Source organism: Falco peregrinus, chromosome 2 (genome assembly GCF_023634155.1).
Source record: "Falco peregrinus isolate bFalPer1 chromosome 2, bFalPer1.pri, whole genome shotgun sequence".
Classification (NCBI taxonomy): Eukaryota; Metazoa; Chordata; class Aves; order Falconiformes; family Falconidae; genus Falco; species Falco peregrinus.
This window is the reverse complement of record NC_073722.1, coordinates 82,299,300-82,321,980: the sequence shown is the minus strand read 5'-3', so window position 1 is coordinate 82,321,980 and position 22,681 is coordinate 82,299,300. Positions and strand designations below refer to the sequence as shown.

The window sequence follows — 22,681 nt, the reverse complement described above, 5'->3', positions numbered from 1 at the left end:
TCAAACACCCATACAAGAGGATACAGCAGGGATTGTAATAAGCCATCTAAAGTTTGTCATAAAAGTACTTGTCTTCTAGTGAAGAACAAAAATTGCCACAAAGGCAGGTCAAAGGCATGCTGAGATGCCAGAACAATATGACTAATTGCTCTTTTTTTGTCTCACTATATAAAAAGAAGCTTGATCTTGCACTCAGTAATATTTATTAAGAGCATGTGACTAGAGGCCATCCCAGTTTGCTGACCCCTTTTTTTTGGCTTTGCACACAGAGAAGCACACTGACTGTATCTTCAGGCACTTCCTATATGATTGCAAGAAACTTAAGGACAGAGAAGCAGTAGTGAACAAAAGAGCTTTTGAACCTGTTTACAGATTAGATTTTTACTTGCCCTAATCAACTAGCTGTAAATATTAGCTGTAATTGATATTAATGCCAATGTACACAGCACTGTTAGAAGAATCATAAACACTAGTATCTGAATATTACATTCTGATTTTTATATCTCCAGCTAATAGTACAAATCACTTACTAATTACAAAATTTTGAATTACTTAGTGCTTCAGCTATATTAAGAAACAATATTACAATAATTAACTGTTCTCCAAATCAGCTTAGATAAACAAGGTGTGATAACAAATGATTATAGTTTAATACTGCAACAGATGAAAATATTCTGATGCGAAGGAGGAATCCAGCTGTAAAGCTTTTGACATTTTTCCACACAAGCTGCCCATAAGCAAATCAGAGAACCCTGGTATAAAGGGGGGGTATGAAGCTGGTGGGAATATTATATGAAGTGAAGACAGAGAAGATGCTCTTGCAGTCTGAGAAAAGACTGCTAAATACCACAAAGACAAGCCCGCAATTGATAGCAACTCTAACAGATCAGAGAAGAGATCTGAAAAGGGAAATACAGAATTATTTAGTGTCCTGAGGTGTGCAAAACATGGCACAGATGGGAACCAGTGACAGAATATCAGTGCTGTGGGAAGAACTCTGGCTCTTATTCAGTCACATCCCAACCAACCACAAGTCAAACATGCAGCTGTTGAGAAACAGGGAGACATCATGCTTAGGTACCTAAGTGGAAGGAGAGACTACAAGATACACGCATTAGCTCTAGCACTGGTTTAGCAGAAGTAATGATTCAATTGGACAAACACACCCTAGTTTTGGGTCCTCAACTTCAAGAAAGATGTGGACTAGTTGAAAAGAATCTCAAAGAGAATAAGAATGTGATCAAAGGCCTAGAAAACATGACCTACCAGGAAAGATTAAATGAATTAGACATTTCTAGCCTAAAAGAAAATAGAACTGAGGGTGGAATTAATAACAGTCTCAAAGTACATAATAGACTCCTTCAAAAAAGAAAGAGGAAAAATTTATTTTCTATGGCCATGGTGAGCAGGAATAAAAGTTAATTTACTTTAATTGCAGCAAGAAATATCTGGTTTAGCTATGACCAAAACCACTGTCCCCCAATTTCCTACATTTTTTATATTAAGGATAGTGATGCAATACATTTCCTAGCAGGTTGTGAAGTATTCACCTTTGCAGGTTTTCAGAAACAAGTTAGACAACCGCATATGAGCAATGACTTAGGAACAGCCACTTCTGTCTTAAGAATACATTACATATCTTCCTGCGATCCCTGGCAGTCCTATGGGTCTACAATAATCAAAACTTACCCCTCATTCATTTTTGATACATAAACTCTCAACTTTAAGAAGGTCATGTATTGCTGAAAACCAGCTGCTATATTTCAAATATGTTTTTTTCATCACTGCCCTTCTGGGATGAGCTTCTCATGAGCTGCTGCAAGATGTAACGCATTATGCTCCTTCACATTATCCTTAATGTTTACAAAGGCTCAGTAACACTTCACTTGCTAGTGTGTTAATGCTGCCATCTGAGACATTTGTAGATATTGATACCTGAATTTCTACATATATGACTGTATCCGCTTTCTGTTTCATTAAATATGTTATGTTTTGACTGTGTGCTCTTTGGAGAAGGGTTTATCATTTAGTTTGTAATTTGAACAGCGCTAAGTGCAACAGTCTCCCTCATCTGTGAACATTAGCTGCCGTGGTACTGCAAACAACAATGACACAACGTGCTAACAAACCAACACAGCACGGTGCTGTTGAAAAGAACAGAGATTAATTTCAATGTGACTGTCCATGTAGCAGAAAGTGTTTGCAGATGGTTTGGTGTCACTTTTGTCTGGGCTCTTTCCATGGAAAATCCTGCATCAGCATTGTATGCCAGTGAGTAATGCACAGTGGTGCCTATGCACCCAAAGATACACTCATTTATCTGGCTCTTCCTGAAATGGCTTATAGACTCAGTACCCCCAAAACAGTCACTCAAATGCCCCTTCTCTGTAGCCTGTTTTCATCACCGGTGAACTGTTCATAGCCACACTCTTCCTTGTCCTTATTTTAAACTTGTTACAGCCTTTTTAAATTATTTGTAATTTGTAAAGCACCCACCAATAAAACAACGTTAACTGTAAAGGATAATGGTGACTTTGAAGGTAGATATTGAGTATATCCCAACCTTCTGGTTCAAACTGGTTATAATCCAACCTTCACCCTAAACTTGATCTCATGAAGCATGAACCAACCTACGGAACAGCGCTGTCGCTAGGGGAGATTTTCCGTTGTTTGGCTTTGGGCACTTTGAGTTTGTATTTACTTTTGAGGAAACCAAGATCTCTGTAGGTATCCCCATTCTTTTCTTTCTAAAGTGTCTGACACCACTTAAATCTTTCACACTCTTCTGTGTAAATTCACAGTGCTTTCTGCCTCTGCAAGTGCAAGGGAACCATCACAATTATTCTCTGCTTCCCAATCCTCTTCCAGTTGTATGTCAGTATCTCTGAATCCTGTCTTATGGCTCGTATCATTAACTAAAATAACAGCTGTGCTGGGCCAGAACAAAAGTCCATTTCATTTGGCAACCGGTTTCCAACAGGGTCTACAGCAGACCTACGGGAGCACAAGAACATGACAGGCAAGTTCACAGGCACTCCTATAAATAAACTCTCTAACTGCAAGGGTCTGAGGCTCAGGGGCTTTCCAAGGCAAAGAGGATGCCTTTCTTAAAACAGTCTATGAGTGGGTTTTATTATGTTTTCCTATGCCTTAAGAAGAATTTCAGGGGTAATTAAAAAAGGTAAGTCCACAGGTAGTTTTGTGGGCTATAATTAAGTACATTCAGAATCATTGCTACACCACAAGGAGGTCCCAAGGCTTCTTTTCAAAACCCTATCCCACAAAAATTCAAAAGTACGCATGCAAAGTGTTCATTGATCAGGAGGCCAGCAAGACAGAGCTGTTCCCTGGGGAGCCTACAACCCAAACAGAAGGTGGCTACCACAAGCATAGTATTTCCAAAGGTAGTAAATGCTCTTCTTGGAAAACAAAGATGGTACACTGAGGAGGTTCAGTGACTACTGTATAAAATTAAGACTTCTGAGTGGAATAAATAACAAACATAGCTGACAGAGGCATTTGTGGGAATAAATATCTGAAGATGGAACACAGTGATTAATAGCAAGCTGCACTAACGGAAAATAAAACCTGTTTTGTTCACTGTTACACACCTGTGACCTGGAAGAAGGAATTTGTAAAATGGCCATGAATTTGGAGGTTAAACAAATCTGGCCAAGGACAGTCTAAGAATAGAAGAGTTAGAATCACAATTAACAACAATTAAGATGGAAAGGGAATATAGGATAGATGTCCACACATAATTCAGCAGCCAACATGTGACACAGAGAAAGCTAATAATAAACAAATGATAAGGCTTAACTAACTTTAGAACAATACATATAAATATTAAAAGCACTGCATAAAGCCAAATATAAAAATCTCAGTCTACGTATCTATAGCAAGATTATCTAGAAATAAGACAAAAGAGGCATAACTTCAAAAAGTTACTATCCATACTGCTTTCAATGAACCTAATGCCAATCAGAACATGTATCTTTTAAATGCAGTAAGTTTCTATTAATTTTCCTGTGAATTACACATTCACTTATAACTGCAAAGCTGAAAACATGGCCAAACATTGAAAGCACCAGTATCTGTTACGACACGTACACACTTACCCACACGGTCTATACGTAAACACAATATAACTTTCTTCATCGCTTCGTTCAATAAATGTAACACACGTGTACTTTTCCCAGTGCCGCATAGCCTGTTTGAACATGGCGCGCTGGGTGCCTGGAACAATAATTGTATGAGGTGAAATAAGAGACTTTTATAACTGCATCTTGTTCCTTAAAATCAGATTTCAATACTAGGAATATAGGCCTGGAAGGAGTCATGAAGTCCTGTGTCCTAGCAGTCCCAGGTACTGCCAGATTCCAGTTAAAGGGATACTCAGAACATCAGCTCGTCATATCAGCCTACAAGAGGACCAATACTGCCTGACACATTCTAGCAAACATAAAACCTACGATAAAAAGCACACCTATGTTACAGCAGATGAAGACAGCAGAAGAAATGCAGTGTGCTTACATGCCTGCGTTAGCATAATACTTGCTAAGCAATTTCCCAGTGGACCACATAAGGGCGGGGGGGGGGGGGGGGGGGGGGGGGGGGGGTGTGTGAAGGGGAATTGAAGAACCCTGGCTCCTAGCTATCTAGCTGGAAGGAAAAAAAAAACATAGTCCTACAGCCTTCAAATCTGGAGACCAGTTTAACCTAAGCCATGTAAACAGGCATACCAGTCAAGGCATTTGATTTTAATAATGATGTCTTGAACAGTCACCAGGCTGCCCTTCTTTGCATTAAGACCTTTCAGAAATCAAATGATCCACTAAAAGGGGGAAATTCTTAATTTGGTAGAATATTAAGCATATCTAGATATTTGTTTTAAAAATGAGAAACACATTCAGAAACAATCCAAACTCTAGATGCAGCAGCAGTCAGGCTAGCTCTCACCACAGAACACAAAGCCAGCTAGCAGGCAGTACTTCAGATAGCACGGCAATATAACTTCATTGCCTGACAAAAGACAAAGCTTATTAACTTAGAGGCAGCATCTAAGAATATAGCTGTATTGCTTCTGAGCTGGAAATACATAAAGAATGGTACTATTTGGCACAAATTTGCTAGCAGAAATGCATCCACCTTGCAGATGTTTGCAAAGATGTATGTTACAGTATAGGATAATTTCAAAAAAGCAAAACCAACAAAAAAACCCACCACCACAACTTTTTTAAACTTAAAGATAACAAAAACTCAAAGTTCATAAAAATAGCAAGGTCAAATGATGTCAGATCCTAAAAACTAAAGGTTATTTCATCCCATCTTGCCCTTTTCTTTTATCTTTAAGCAATGTTTTCCAAGCTTTAGAATTTATCTTTCATTATGAAGAAGGAAAAATGTTTAACATGATCTGCTTTCATTTAGTTTACTACCATTATTTCAGAAGACAGTAATCCTAAAGCAAAGGTCACATTTGGTATAGTACTATGTAAATACCCGAACTAAAAGTTATACTGTAGCTGTTTGCTTGGAAGGAATGACTCTGGTTTCTCCACATACCTATGCATACAAACATGTGAGCACTTGCATGTTTATTTTGGTTCCCTGTATTAATGTGCACGAGAGATATTATTACTTATCTTTTCCCATCCATCTTTTCTTTTCTCCCTCTCCTTTTGTTTTAAATTACTTCTTACATCCACATTGATACTGATCCATTCACATTTTTCAGGGACAACAAAAGTTTTAAACTTTTTCTAGTTTTCTGCTAAGAATTCTATATATTTTGAAATCAGTCTTTCTTCTTGTCACATACAAAGTCTGTGTGTACACATCTGAAAACCAAACTGAGGAATTACAAAACCCCACATGGGTTTGCGTGGCAAGGGTTTGGTAGCAGGGGGGCTACAGGGGGGCCCTGTGTGAGAAGCTGCCAGAAGCCCCTGTGCCCCATGGAGCCCCTGCCAGCCGGCTCCACGTCAGACCATCAGCAACAGTGGTAGTGCCTCTGGATAGTGTATGAAAGGGGGTGGGGGGTGGAAGGAAAAAGAAGAAAATCTGTGCCAGGAGAGAGGAGTGAGACTATGTGAGAGCAACAACTCTGGAGAAACCGAGGTTGGTAAGGAAGGAGGGGCAGGGTGTGCCCCAGGCACAGAGGAAGAGATTCCCCCGCAGCCTGTGGTGAAGACCACAGTGAGGCACCTGTCCCTCTGCAACCCGTGGAGGTTAATGGTGGAGCAGATCCCACCTGCAGCCCATGGAGGAGCCCACACCAGAGCAGGTGGATGCCCAAAGGAGGCCGTGACCCTGTGGGAAGCCTGTGCTGAAGCAAGTTTGCTGGCAGGGGCTGTGGACCCATGGAGAGAAGAGCCCACACTGAAACAGGTTTGGTGGCAGGAACTGTGACCCCACAGGGGATCCACACTGGAGCAGTCCATTCCTGAAGGGATGCACCTGTGGAAGGGACCCACGCAGGAGCAGTGTGTGAAGAGCTGCAGCCTGTGGGAAGGACTCACACTGGAGAAGTTTGTGGGGAGCTGTCTCCTGTGGGAGGGACTCCACAATGGAGCAGGGGAAGAAAGTGAGGAGGAAGGAGCAGCAGAAACCTGTGATGAACTGACCATAAGCCCCATTCCCCACCCCCCTGTGCTGCTAGGGGTGAGGAGGTAGAGAAATTGGAAATTAAATTAAGCCTGGGAAGAACGGAGGGGTGGGGGGAAGGTGGTTTTCTGGTTGGAATGGTACTAAATTAAACTAATTTTCCCCAAGTCAAGTCAGTTTTGCCCATGACAGTAAGGGATCTCTCTGCCTTATCACGAGCCAGAAGCCCCCCGTTGGATCTCCTCCCCACTGCCCAGCTGGGGCAGTGGCAGAGTGGCTCTGGTGGGCACCTGGCGTCCAGCCTGGGTCAAACCACCACACGCGTGTGAGTGTTGAGAGAAATCAGTTTAGCAGAATACATGTCACACCAGTTAAATTAGTCACATTTTAAAAAATGCAGGATATTTAGCATAAAAACAGATCTCATGACATTCTGTTACTTAAGCTCTTGAAAACAAACACACAAGACATGTTAGGCAAAGCAGAGGAGCCTTCCCTTTAAAGCACAGTTATACTTTTTTGTTATGTAGCTTGCCTTTGGGAACAATTTTTTGACATATGCCCAATATTTTCAGAACAGATGTACCTCAGGCCTGATCCAACAGAAACTCTTCTATTGACTTCCATAGTAAGACCTTACTTTAAAAAAGAAAAAAAAGAAGGGAAGAAAAAAGCAGCAATTTAAAAAAAAAATCATATTCCTTCTCCCCATCCAAAGCATAAAGCTTACCAGTGAAATTTCCACCTATTACATATGGAATGACACCCCCTGGCCATATTCTTTCTGTTCGTGACGTAGCAGCTCTGGGAAATCGGTTTTTCTCATTTTTCCCTGAGAATTTTACAGTAGTTCTTCCTTTAGATGTATTATTTTGCTCAAAGCCTGTAATGATAATTAAAAGAAACTGAATTGAGATCACACACACACAAGAAGAGAAAAAATATTTTCCAGCAAGTCAAAGTCAGATTATTTCTTTACACCCTTTAAAAGTAGAACATTGCTGTTATACAACAGTCTATCGTTACTTAGTTTTCTGAGAAATGCTTGAAACTAAGAGTCTAACTCTTAATTTTTCAAACATATCTATAGTAACAATTTGCAAACATTTATCAGCTTGAAGGTACATTGCATAATTTCACCTAAATTTTCTCATTTAATAAAAATAATGTTTTAAAAAAATCACACTCCCTGTGTATTTATTATTTTTTTTTAATACATTGGGATTTTTCCAGCAAACAAAGAGACCTTGGGCAGACCCAAAGTAATCAAGGCCTTCACTGACCTTTTCATTTTTATTCCAAGATCTGGAAAAAGCAAGTGCATGACCACCCTTAAAGCCCTGCACAGAAAGAAGTCCTTAAAGTATTAAATTGGCTTTTATTATCAGAAATTACAAAGAAAAAAAATAGATAAATGGCTTGCAAAGTTGTATACACATGGAAAAAGTCAGAGAGGGTCATTTCTCCCTCCAGTCTTCATCACCTCTAGCTGCTACCAGTAGACACGTTCTCAGATGAAAATGTTACCTTTCATTTAGATGGTAACCCTACAACACTTCAGGATGCAAATACATATTTTTCATAAATAAGCTTCTGGAAACGGTATGGTTATTACCATATCATAGTATGAGTATTACTCATGACTGGAGTTTCTTTACGAGACCAAAAAATGTCTGCTGTTTTCAGAGATACTACCACCACTTCCCATTACAGGCAAATCTTTCACAAATCAGCTGAAACTTATTGTGACAGCAGAAGAGGATAAGGATATTTAGAGAAGGACCTGCACACCATAACAGGTGCTTCGTCTAAAGCAATTTATAAGTTAGTATGCACAACAGGGCAGCTGATTAAAATGGATCACTTGAAAGGCACTCAACAAATCCTACGCAGTGGGGTTGAAATCTTATTCCTCATTGAAGAGTACACCTTCGCTCTGAGCATCCCGTGACACCAGTTCCACCCCAAGTGTTAATGGCTGTGTCAGGATGAAGGAGGATTCCAGGGCAGGATCATGGACCAGCACCTTGGCATAGCCCCGGGCTGGGATAGCCGTAGAAGGAAGGAAAGGAAGAAGCTACAGCAAAATGAAGGGAGAAAGCTCCTGATGCACAGGAAGAAAAGCCTGCCTTTGTAATGACTAACACATAACTTAAATTGTATCAGGAATGATACAGAAAATTTCAGGGTTTAAAAAACAAAAAAAAAAACAAAACAAAACAACCACTCAGTAAAGCAAATTACTTACCCTTAAATAAGTGTTTAAATGAGAATTATACAACAGTCTACAACACAGGTAGAAACTTCAGGGGAAAACTATTGTTACAGTTAATATGCAGTCATTACTGAACCACATCACATGTTAATACAGATGTTTTACAATTCAAAATTCTGTTTATCAACTTCCTTTTGAACTAGAAGTAAGAAATTTATGCCAAATTGCATGCAAAAGATGACAAGTATTTATGCAATACTAGAATTGTAATTCTCTTATAAGGAATGAAGATTATATACCAAAGCACATCTGCAAAGGCAGTTACTGTGCTCTGGTTAATCTTACAAAATATGTAAGTGATGCATTTAGACATAATGTGATGTGATTACAATGGAGTTTCACATATTTTCTTTTCTGAGGTTGAGGCTTCTTGACATTAGAGTGACATCTGACATCAAATATACTGGGTAAACTCAACCAATATTAACGGGGGTCCCACTTACATAGCCTGCTGAATTCATCTGCATTTATACTGACAAGAGTGCCATTACTGTAAAAATGTGTTTGTTCAGTGTAACACACCATAAATGCTTCAAACACAGTATAAATCACCAGAATACTCAACTGGATCCAGGAAAAAAACCCAAACGTAAAATTACCAGCTATGCAGCACAGCCTACCTGTATTGAAAAGGCTGTATTGATATAAGTTCAACTGATAACTGTGAACACAACCATACAAAAAAAGCCAAGGAATTTTTAATACCAGATTTAAAACTACATATTTTAGCTTCCAGATTTGACACTGGAAACAGACCTCTAAGAAAATGTAGCAAAGAGCTAATCTCTTCATTACTATTTTTGTACTATTTATTTTACAGTTTGCTTATGCCAATAGTAATACAGAAAGGCTGTAAAGTGTTAAACTGCTATGATCATTAATGTTCATGATACATTATCACATCAGGCAACCTGCTAATTTAAACAGTGAAAATACCAGAGCCAAATCTTCTTATCCTGTCTATAAGCTGATAGAGGGCACCTCGTTTTTTTGACATTCCATGCTCTCCAAAGCCACCTTTAAAATGAAAAGAAAAGAAGAAAAAAAAAGGAATTTTACAAAAGTTACAAACATGCAATCTTACACTTACACCAACTATACAGTCTGGAGACATTAGAAAATACCCTGTAAAACCTGCAATGCATCTTCAAGGAAGTTTTACATTCTTCAATGACTCACATACGAATTTTTCAAGTATTTGTGACAGTGAAATAAAACCACATTTTTTAGCTGAAAAATTTTCTAATATGCATTCCAGAACATAAGCCAACATGTCTTTGTTATTCAGACAAATCATGACAATTACATCATCTAATTATTATTTGGAGCTTTTTTCTTCCTGGTGACCTTGACATCCTCAAAGTCATATTGATTGACAGCTAAAAGGCTTACTCTCACAGAAATTTCCTGAACGCATGCCATAATCTTCTCATTTCAAGGGAGGGGGAAAAGGGAAAGCAAACACCCAAAGTCTCACCAGAAATAAACAACAGAACTGACACAAACTTAATATGGCTGATTTTACCATGCAAGATTTGGTTTTCTTTGTCAACATGCAAATAGTTGTCAGGGCACTCTCAAGGCTTTGAGAGCATCTCATGCCGGGTGCATATTGCAGTAAGACCCTGCAGGCATATACGTATCTGTGTCATTTCAGCCATCAATGAGCAAGAAAAACTAAGTTATTAAGCTGATTTTAAAATTTATCATGCCATTTACAGAAATGCATTGCATTTCTAGGTTTACTGTAAACATTTGATCATATACATCTGCCACATACTCCCTTCACATATAATACTTTTGTGGCTGGAAGTGCCTTTGCAAACACCACCAAACCAGACAAATGAACACTGGTAATATTGCACTAGTCAACAAATCATTCAGAATTGTTCAGAAGGTTTTGTGATTTCCAGAACTTTGTAGTAGGTTGTATTTTAAAATTCAGTCTCTGTTATAGGACAAGAGAGTCTTCAAGCTACTTTTACAACAGCAAAAGTAAAAAGATAGAAGTAAAAGGACCACTGAAACCTCCAGCCACCACTAAAAAGACCTTTCCTAACTCCCCATAAAATCTTTAAATATAATATATGAAAAATACGTCTATTAAACAACAACTTAAAAATCGTATTACAGATGAGAAAATTCCATATAAGGCAAGTGAGTTTGTGTGGCTGCTCAGTGAATAAAAATCTGCCTAATTATTTGGATTACACTGTCACATAGCTGCTGGCTCCCTTGAGAAAAATTTTCCAAATTTTTTAAAACATTTTAGATAGATGAGGTAATAGTAACTTGTTGGAAAGGAATGTGTTGAACATGTCATTAATGTAATTGTCTCTCATGTTTAACATTCATATTAAAAAAAGGCATATAGCTAAAGATTCCAAACAAATATCAAAATACCCTTAAAAGAATCAACTGCCAGGCATAACAGAAAAAAACAAAGGCTCCATTAAATAAACTATTATACTGTAATTATTTCTAGAAAGAATATTAAACTACCACTTCTTTGTTAACACAGCCTGTGTATTCCATTTAGTGAAAAGCTAGAGCCAAAAAAGTATCTCATATAACTGATTTGTCTTATATGAATAATACACAGTCTTGTCCAGCCACAATCCAAAAAAGTTTTTTAAAAAATAAATCAAAATTGCTGCATCTTCTCACACTTCAAGCAGGAGAAGAAGGATAGTTTTGGCAGTTTGGACTAAAAAAATATACACATAACAATGTTATCAGCTTTACTGTTGTTTCTGTTTACAATTATTATGTATATTGCTTGGAAAAAATTGCTAACAAAATGACAGAGCCACCCTCTGAGAAGCTCACAGATTAAGTATCTGACCCTGAAAATCCAGGCAGATAATCCTCACCAAAAGGAGTAGTCACATAAGGTGAACCAGAGCCTGTGAGCCTCGGGATTTTTTATTAGTAGTTGCAATGAAAAATGAGACTCTACAATTCTGTCTTGCTGGTTTACACCCAAGTGTCTAACTAACGCTTCTACCTGATGTCACCTTTAGTTTGTGAAGGTTAACAACAGAAAGCGCTCATAAATCAAACTTGTAATTAATTGTCATTGTGTCTGTAATTAAGGTAAAAATACTAGTTGTTTTTCTGTTTCACAGACATTTTACATTCCTTTTCCAGTTGCTACCTAATATCAACTAATTAGCTGTTGGCAATTTACTCTTTTGAAAATGAGGGGGGGGGGGGAAGCACGCTAGGCTATGCAGTTTGCAAAAACAGTCTAAGCCAGTTTATGCATCAAAACGTTGCAAATCTAGAAAAACAATTACGTTTTCAAGTGCAAAATTGAGTTCATCAACTCCGTTTTTAGAAAAATCAAGGATGTTGAGTATTCACTGGGAGCCACTATTAAATCATTAATTTCAGCAGTTTTTTCTCCAAAGTCCAGCCCCACTGACCACTGCAGTTGCACTGATTACTCTTGTGCAATAAAGGGCAAAACTTTTGACCCCAATGCATTAGTCACCCTCAGTAGCATGACTCAGTATCCTGAATAGGACACTATCCACAGTGAAAGATAATGCACAAATCTCAAGCCAGGTAAGGAAAGAAAAGTATATAATAGAATACAAAATATTATTGAAAAAGAGCATAGAAATGTATATTATTCTGTGGCAATTAAGAGGGGGAAAAAACAAGTCTGCAGTTAAAAAGAAAAAAGTAGAAAAGCAAGAAGAAAATGGAAAGTCTGCAGGTCAAAGAAATCACTTGACTGCATCCATTTTAAGGGGAAATGACCGACCTTGCTCTCTACATTTTGTCAGCAAAGCTAGCGCCTGACATACCCTCAAAGCCAATTAAAACTATTTGGGGGAAAGAGGGACAAGGAAACCACTGACTATTAACATTTTAAAATCCAGTCTTGAACTAGAAACTATCAAAGGTGTTTCTGCCTTGAAAAGACAAGTGGCTTTAAAAGGAGATAAAATAAATTTTCAAGTTGTTATAAAATCAGTCTAATCACGACATTAACTACAAAGAGTATAAATATTTTAAATGTATCAGTATTTACAGGTTAAATTGAAAATTACTTCTTTGGTCTGAAAAATTCCTTTCTGATCGTTCCTCAAAGTGACCCTTATTTCCACATATCAGGAATCGTCAAGTTAACAGTAGCTCAGTTCAGGAACATATAGAACATGCTTAGTAGAAAATAAATTTCAATTATGCACTCATACATTTTCCAATAGCATTTTTTCCACACTTTTCCTAAGTAACTTGGCTTTTTTGGTATCGTAACCTTAAAGTTTACAAAATTCTGCTATGAATTTACAAATCAGCATGAAAGCATAGATGCTTTTAGATACATTAGATATAATCCATGCCTAAATGGATGTCTGTTTTCTCTTTCACACACACACATACACATTTATACATAAATAGTGTCTCTTTCCCTGGTTGTCTGAATATCCAACTGCCTGTGTTAATCAGATTGCAGCTGCTGGCACTAATGTGCTGTATGTTAACAGCAAGTAAACATATATTAAAACGTCAGATAAATAGTTGCTTTTTAGACAAGGCAAATTCTAGCAAGGATGACATGTTCTTATGTTGCTTCTTAATCTGGGTACAGATATGGATGGAAATGAAAAAAGAGCAAAAGGAGGAATTGTAATTCCAGACTCCCAGTCTGGCTTCCAGGATTCCACGTATGTTCTCTATAAGGCATCTGGGCTCGGCTACTAGGAAGTTTTAGCAACAAAAGTAAAGCTTTGTACAGTTTCCCTTCCCACATGACCATGTGCAGATTTACAGTTCCTAGTGGCTTCTGCTCTTCAGTTCAACAAGATATTTTTAATCAGAAATGCCAGATTAAAATTTTAGCTTTTATCTTTCTTTCCTTAGAACAAATTTATACTCATTGTTTCATAACTCTTTAAAGTGTAACCTAATATTACCCAAAACATTATACTGACTTTCTACATTTAAAAAAAGAGATTGCCTTCCATGCAGAAATAAATAACAGAAAAAATAAGTTAAACCAAGCTTGAAACATCGTACCTGTGTTATGGCCAAGTCTTTCGTTGGAGTGCTGCGTAAGGTCAATAGTCCTGTCAATTTGAAAGATTTTTAAGTCTTCATCATCTAAGGCAATATCTCCCCAAAAGACAGCTTTAAATAAAAAAGAGCTCAATTTAATTAAAGAATTTATTTAGACAATAAAACCAATCTGAAGACTATAATGCCATGTTACAACCCTCGGGAAAATATATGACAAGTATATACTTACATCACATATGTTTGCTTACAGATCTGTATTTTTATACAAAGAAAGAAACCTACCTAGCAAAACAAATAATCTGTTTCAGTATTCTCCTAAACTCTCAGTCATTTTAGTTTCTTTACACATTGCCTAAACTCAATAATTTAAAGGTAATGTCAATCTATTAACAGATTTGCAGCATCTGTTGTTTTCTGTAAGTAAACACAATAAAGCAGAAAAGACACTGAACATGGTAACATTCAAACTATGAAGTCAAAAACATACAGTACTGTGAAAATACAACCTTTACATTTCCTAACATCTTCCCAAAGATTTGAGTTATTTGAAGTAAATTTTATTATGCTCCAATGATTTTCTATATTTCATTGTTTGCCTCTGAGAATTAATGTTTATCTGTTTTATGTTAAACTGAGTGAAAAAACTCCTTATTTTTCATTATTCTCTTGGTTTATTTCTATGCTTCTATAGCTAATCTCACTATTAGGATTCTTTCAAATACTTTGCTTTTCAAAGCTCCAGTCTCTCCTCCTTTTTAACCTTTCTTTGGTGGGTTTCTTCTCTCTTCTCCTGTTCTCTTTCAGGCACTCTCAGGTTTTTTTCTGTTCCAACTTTTGCATAGCTAACTCATCTTCCCTAAGCTGCCATCACAACTCAATGAACCAAGATATAGGCCCACTTGCAAGAACTCTGGATCTACAACCTCAGCCTTTCATCTCTGCCTGCTTTTGCTGAGATTTTATCCTGAGATCTCCCTGCCAGCTCAAACTTATCATTAAAGCTGAACTCAACAGGCCATAACCTCAACTACTGTGAATGAAGTCAACAGAGCATATACCAATTAACGTGAGCTGAAGTGGTTATTATCTTTATTCCAATTCTTCCTTTTCCCTCTCTTCACTGCCTCTGTCGATAGCTCTATTATTTGTCCCCGCAGAGTCACAAAGCCCCTGGGTTCAATCTTGGTGTCATCTTCAACCCTTTCCCTTCTTTCTCCCATCCAGGAAGACATCACTAGCTCTGCTTGGCTGTTCATTACACAGTTCCACAGCAAACTGCTTTCTTCACTTCCATACAACTAAAACCTTGTCCAAAGTCCAGCTGTTACCAAATCATTCTCTCTAGTCTACTTCCATTCAAACTGACTCTAATATTGTCTTTCTTTGTCTGTTTTTTATATCATCTGGTAGAGAATATTCAACAGGTAATACTCTCAATAGTTTCATTATGCTGCAAAAGTTACCTTTTTCTTATTTACTGATGCTTATATTCATTAGTTTTTAATCAAATGAACATCAAAGAGGTTTTACTTAAGCAGAAAGTTATGTATTTCTAAAGAACTCCCAAGATATTACATTGCTTCCTCCCATTTCCATTTTTTTTCTTGAATGCAAGGCAACTAGGAGAAATTACGCTGAACATGCATTTGGTCTGCTTTGTGAAATTCCTAAAAAAAAACCAGATCACAGGCAACGAGCTCCAAAATGAAAATGAAACTTTTCCGTTAAAAACATAACCAGCATCTTACATCTTCCCTAAATCTGGGTATGTCTGTGTATATAATTTTTACACAAGATAACATTTCTTAGAAACCACAAGTATTTGGGACCATTTCTGAGACTGTTCAGTCACTTCAACACATTTCTGAACAGTCTCCTTCCAGAAGTCACTACTTCCTCATGTTCACACCACGCACGCCAAGGACACCTCCCTGGCCAGCCTGCTCTCACCAGGGAGGGTGTTTACCACCAGGCCAAGAGACAGAGCTAGTGGCAGCTCTAGATAGGTGGGGTTTATTTTCCCTTAAGCTTCTAGGAAAAATATCTCAAAGTGTCAGTGTTTTGAACAGTGAGGGGAGAAAGTCTCCATCTGACTGGAGTTAAATATTATTTATTATTTACTATTGTAAACACCACCTAAGATTTCTCACAGATGTCATTTGTAACAGGCGCCACTGTATAAGCACAATGAAAGATTTCAAACTTTAATAAACAGAACAGAAAATGCCAAGAGGAACTATTAACATTTCAGTCTACAAAGATATGATGTGTCCCAGCAGAGGTCACACAGGCTGTCCACAACAGACTCCAGGAAGTGCTAAAGCTTAACAGCAAGCCCATTTTTCTTCCCTGGTAGGACTGAGAGCTAACAAAAGCAAGGTTCTGAATTAACAATAGGTGATCCAAAAAATAACTCACCAAAAAAATGCATTAGCAGAAACTCCTTTGGTTTCAGTAATACTGATGTATAAATACGAAAACCCAAGGCAAATCAAACTTCAGAAAAATAGTAAAGTAGAAAAAAATATCGGTGGAAAACATCCTCCTCAGTCCTGATGACACATCTTTATCACTTCACTGTGGTGACATTCACTTAAACATGAGAATACAAATAGTGAAGACTAAACCCTTTAAATTTATCTGACATAAACGCATTGAATTAGTGTGTACGTATATAAAACATACCTCGGTGTTCAGGCAAGGTATAGCAACTTTGTCTGTTGGGTTCGAAAGGAAAACAAAGCTATGCTACTTCTGTTAACCCTCTGGACTGCTAGCTAATTTTTGATCAGCAACCAAGCACAAGGTTAAGTTTAACAATATATAACCATGGTAATGTAACAATAAGCACTGATGCAAGTTTGATGTAATTGTAATCTGTGTGACCAATAGGAGCTAGGTTATCTAATGTATTAACTGAACATGAGTTAACACTGAAGAAAGCAATATTTATGATTGATCATTTAAAAGTATAATGGAAATTTGGAGCTTTATTCAGGCCACTTTTTTTGAAGCAAAGCAATTCTGTTTTGCAGAAAAAGACAAACACATGAAAGACACATGATGAAAAGCAGAAACCTTGACAGAATTAACTCATTTGAGTTTAGCAACAATAATTGCCACTTCACTTTTACAGTGTGATTTTCTGAATTAATTCCAGTTCAATTGGGAAGATATATACCTAGCAAAAGAAACAGCAGTTAACTGGATGCTATTTAATTTCAATATAGCCCAAGCAATCAGGAACTGAGACAAAAAGAGAGCTGACAACTGCTTTTTTAAAAAATACACCTTTTTTTCAGTGTAAGGTCTACACTGGGTATAAATTCTGCTCTGAAACACAACCCCACTCACATTATCCAGTAAAATAAAAACAGGTACCTCCCACAATGGTTAAAAGTATCCTTTAAGTTTCAAAGTACTTTGTGACTAGAGAAGACTGTATTTTTGTCTCCTGCTTTAACATTTTTATGGCCTGAAACTATCTGAAGAAGTCACTCTGTATTCTTCATCGTGTCACATGCCATCAATCTTAATGCTACGGAAAGCAAGCACAGGATTTTTGGGGTATGCAAGGCATGATGTTAAAGACTTTGCTAAGAGTATGTTAGGATTAAGAGCTTTATTAGCTCCCTGGAAGGAACTTCAGACAGAACTGAACTGTTCAGCTCTGTACCTCCCACTTTTTTCAAAGATATTTAGTTCATAAGTTTTATCCAGAAAATTGACAAGAATCTGATAACCAATTCACTTAGCATGCAAACAAAGCAAAACAAACAAACAAAAAAACCCAAACACCAAAAGGATGGAAAAACTTTCAGAATTATCCAAACTGAACTTGAATGTACCTCTACTTATTTTAGGTTGCTTCATATTATCTCTTACCCTAACTATGTATCAGTGGCCAGGAAAACCTACATGGTCACAGGCAGCTTTTTCACTTAATTTGAAAATGCAAAATTGGGAAGCTTAGGAAAAACCTGTTGAAAATCTGAGACAGTATTAATAAATGAAAAGTATTTCAAGTATCTTTTACTATGCATAGGTTCTTAATAAAAAAGAAAATGGATCATTTTGTCCAATACTTGATAATGAGGTATATAACCTGCTATACCAGATTTCATGCAACTTTCTTTTATTTGAGTTATATTTTCATGTTTTTTATATGGACACAACATTATGCATTTACAGAAATTCAGAGACAATACATGCACAAAATTCAGAAAGATGGACACAAACTCACCATGCAGTAAAAGTACGGTTTTTTCTTTAACAGTGAAGAAGGATTTATGTGGAGCCCCTTAAAGCAGAGAAGACTCTTTACCAGCAGATGCAGTTCTGCTTTCATACAACTCAAATCCCTCAGCCAAACATCAGCTTCAAAAAGGTCTTAATAAATTAAAAAACAAAACACTGCCATGTAAAGCAGCTCAGGTCACTACATGTAAGCTATCAGCTCACAAGCATGAAAACAAACAGGGAAATAAGTAGGTTGTAAAAGAAATCTTGCCATCCAGAGAAACACATCTGAACATCACCACACAAGCAATGTGACTGGAAACTAAACCCAAGATGGTCTATAAAATACAGATCGAGCACAGAAATTACAGCTACACTCTACTGCTTGTAATGGGAACTATCACGTTACCATAAGTAATTACAATTCATCTGAAAAGCTGTCTTTGGTAGTCTACTCTCTTCCAACAAGACCATCACTGCATCAAATATCCAGTATTCTAAAGGATAAAATAAATACTAAGGATAGGAAATAAATATAAATAAATAAGTATTTTTTGGAAAATGGAATGAAAATTAGTTTAAGCACAGGAATGCATGCACGTGCTATGAATCACTTAGAATACAGGGTTGGGACAAGAAAAGGCTTTCATGACTTTGTAGAAGGTGGTCAGAAGTCCATGGGACAAGAGAGAAATCGCGCGGTTAAATCCAGGGGGCTGTGGTATGTGGTAGGGATGGCTCGTTCTGGGATTCGGAATGTTAATTAGCGTGTAAGTCTGCAAAGTATGTACAGCAGTATGTTCCTTACAATCGTAATAAATTACATACATCAAACTTCCTTCACAGTTTGCCCTACAGCTATTAACTTTTAAAACTAAACACTGTAACAGCCGGTTTTTAATACAATACCTTCCCGGTCGCACTCACGCCGCTATCAGCAGCCAGGTGCAACAAGGCGCAGCGCGGAGGCTGCGGGACTCGGCGCGCGCCGCGCAGCGCTGGGGGAGCGGGGCGGGGCGCCAGGTACCACGGACAGCGCTGCGGCACCGCCACCGGCCCCCCTCCCCCCCACCGCCACCGGCCTCCGCCACCGGCCACCCCCCCCCTCCGCCCCCACCCATGCCCCCGCCCCCGGTTCCCTCCCCGCCACCGGCACCGCCGGCGCCCCCCCGGGCGCGTGCCCGGCTCGGGGACCAACTTCCCGCCTTCGGAAGGCCGGAGAGCACAAGACGAGGGAGCCCTTCCCAGGCTTTGTCAAACCCAGCTGCGAACTGCTGGGCCGCGGGCGCCCTGCCGTTCTGTGAGCAGGTGCCGAGCTGCGACAGGGAGCCGGCTCCTGGCCGAGCAGGTACCAGCGGAAGGATCAGTGCAGCATCAGAAGGCACTTCAGAAGCAAAGCCTCGGATCAGGGTACACTACCGGGAGTGGAAAGCCCAGGCAGCGTTCCTTCACCCTCCTCCCCAGCAGCCGCCGGGAGCAGACAACGGAACATGGCACTTAAGACACAACTGAAACCTGAAGAGCTCCTGTGGTGTCCTTCGATAGGAAGGGGCACACCCAGCACCTTCCAAAGTCTGAACAGTAATTCAATGCAGCAAGAGGTGCCAAAAAGTGTGCTGGCCCAGGCTCAGGGCAGGTCTCATCTAAACCCACATGTGCGGCACTTCCAATTAGCAGCCTCTTCCATAGCTGAGTCACCGAGCACTTCCCTGTAACAACAGAGCTATGTGCGCTGCAGTCCACCTCGGGGAGTCATTTTGTTCCATACAATCCCTTCACGGCTTACATAACGGTCTCTAACTCTGAATAGAAAAAGGAAAATTTAGAGCTAAATAAGTAAAAACAATTTCACTTCATTACATGGAAGACAACATACGCACTATAATTAACCTGATTTTGTATTCCCACCGTCTTCAAATCAGTTCAGTCTTTCCAAGATTTTTGTGTACAATACACTCTTCTTAGAAATCATTAAAATGAGAACAAATGAGAGGGCAAATAAACAGCAAAAGATGTTTCATGCAACCAGAAGCATGCCATACCCTCGACTCTATCACTGTTCATCATGAGTGCTAACCTCAGCTGGAACTATTTAATAAATTTCTGTGTTACCATCACGGAACATTCAAAAGAAATTTAGGAATTGCAATTGAAGTTGATTTAATCAAGTGTTTGATAATTAACCAGATCAGTTTTGCTTTTTATTGAACAAAAATATGAAAGGAAAAAAAGTTAAATAAAACTTTTACAACATTAAATAGAAGACCATGGCAGGTGTTTTCACAGACACACCAAAACAAGGAACTTCCTTAATTTCACCATGCAGCATTTTTTAATCTGCGCAACTATGAACAAGAGTTAACAAAAAGTCTTGATTTACTTGAAAAAGCTCATATAGCCACACCTGAGAAGGGAAATAACACTTCTGACTGGCTCCATCCATGTTCCTACTCACTGTATAAGTAAATTATGTAAAACAGCACGCTCATCAACACTCACACCAATTCTATTTTCCAAGACTCCTGCTTCAAACTCCTAACCAGAAAGCCACCATTCTCCCTAAGGAATGTATCATTTCCACTTCTATCAGAAAAGAAAATAACGATGGTAGAATACTTTAAACATCTCCAGATTGCACATCAGTTAGAAAAACATTCCTCCATCCTTTTGAACGTAGCATCTCTTGACAACAGCTCGCACAGACACACTTAAAGTTATCCCGAAATCAGCTAGTTCATGTACGGCAGTGATGTAGCCTTAGAAGCACAAATTTTAATGCAATTTACTCAAATCTTCCATGACACAGCTTCCCTGTTGACACTATTACCTGCAACCCACCACTGCCTCATGTCATCCACTCTTAGACACTTCCCCTGTGTTCCCCATGCACAATGCTTTTGCCTCCTGCCTTCCTTTCACTGTGTGTTCCCGACTATAGGCAGGGTGCTGGCAAGGCAGCAGCCCTGTCGGGGCCACGCTAACACTTGGGGAGCCCCGTCTGCGGCAGTCAGCATTTTACTACGGCTCCCTCACAGTGTTCTCCAAACTGTGCAGGAAGTTACTACCAAACTGCCCCAGCTAGGATAGAAAAAAAAGCCACGTATGGCCTGACGGTGGACACAAAAGCCAGCCGTAGAGCTAAAGGTGGGAGAAGAAAAACAACTGCTGGAGAGGCACCCCCCACCTTACAGAGCCAGCTGTTCCAGCCACACACCCCCAGGCACATGGCAATCTGATCGTAGCACAGCTGGGCTACAGGTTAAGTGGTGTGCAGCACTGGGACATGCTCCAACTTTTTCGAAGCAGAAAATATCTCCAATACAAAGTGATACTCTCATGGAAAATAGAGTATTTGTGACACCCTTTATCAAGGTAAAATCTTCACTTACCAAAAGAGGCATACTTGTAGACCTTGATCTTTGTTGAAAGGGGATGCTAATTGGCTGGAGATGCTTCTCCATGACACAGCAAAAATCTTGATTTACACATCTCCATTTGCTCTGACCTAACTACAGCTTTTACTTTGTTCTTAATTTGAAAGTAGTAACTTTTTCAATTCCATTTTTTTCTTTTTCCTTTTTTTGAAGGACAGTTTTCATATTCTTTTAAAATTAGTAAAAACAACAACAAAAAGATCTTCAAGAAAGCAAAGACTACTTTGACAGAAGTTCCCAAACGTACTGAACTGTATTTTGAGGACAGGCTCTTTAACAGTGCAATAGCTCTGTGGAAGGTTTGGGTTTGGTTACACTGTTCAACCTGGCAAGCTTCCTGACTTCCAGTAAACATTTTCTTTTTTTATGCAAGATCTTCATCACCACCACACACACTTTGTAACTGGTAAAATCTATTCTTCATATAATGGGTTAGCCACTGAACTGAACACAGGGGAACACTGCTGAGCAAGCAGTAAAGGTGTCTTGTCTGCAGGTTGTGGTGGCAAAACAAGCAGCTGCTCTAAGAGCTTCCTCCATCACTGACCGCTGCCTCAAGCCAGATGTTAGCAAAACAAACCTACAGAGAAATACAGTGAAAAAGACCCATTTACCCATCTTGTGCATGACGTTTATTATTATTATTTTTCTACTATTTCTAGTTTTTAGGCATAAATTCACAAGTAAAAAAAAAAAAAAGGCAAAATGTTGAAGTACAAGCCTTTCTTAAGAGCGCTTATAGCACTTACCAACCACTTTGACAGGAAAGCCACACCACGACATCAGTGGCTTTCAGAAAGATCAATGACTGCCAAAAATACAGGGCAATCACAGCTGATTTTTCCCCAGCACAACAAATACTGACCTGCTTTACATATGAAACCACATGCAAAAGTAACATCGTGTCCTGTGCCTGTCACTCCTCCTGCCCCCAGGCTAACAGAGGCAGTGAGGAAATATTTCTCCCTCCTCCTGGGAAGGGCACATGCCACCCTCAGCAGCAGGCACTGACCCAACACTTGCTGACCTTTCAGCTCGTGATACAGAGCGTGGTTTCTGGCATAGGAAGAGGGCTGACAGGTCGTAGGGTGTCTGC

The 22,681-nt window shown here is 38.9% G+C and overlaps 1 protein-coding gene across 1 annotated transcript in view; it reads right to left on the bottom strand.

Annotated features, from left to right (window-relative positions):
• TLL1 (tolloid like 1) overlaps nt 1–22,681 on the bottom strand; it is a 139,860-nt gene that overhangs the window by 65,738 nt on the left and 51,441 nt on the right. Inside the window, exons 2-5 of the mRNA XM_005230497.3 lie at nt 13,913–14,023; nt 9,818–9,898; nt 7,337–7,489; nt 4,119–4,236 (exon numbers count right to left, since the gene is read on the bottom strand). Of these exons, the coding sequence (XP_005230554.1) occupies nt 4,119–4,236; nt 7,337–7,489; nt 9,818–9,898; nt 13,913–14,023 (463 nt within the window). The remainder of the gene's footprint in view (nt 1–4,118; nt 4,237–7,336; nt 7,490–9,817; nt 9,899–13,912; nt 14,024–22,681) is intronic.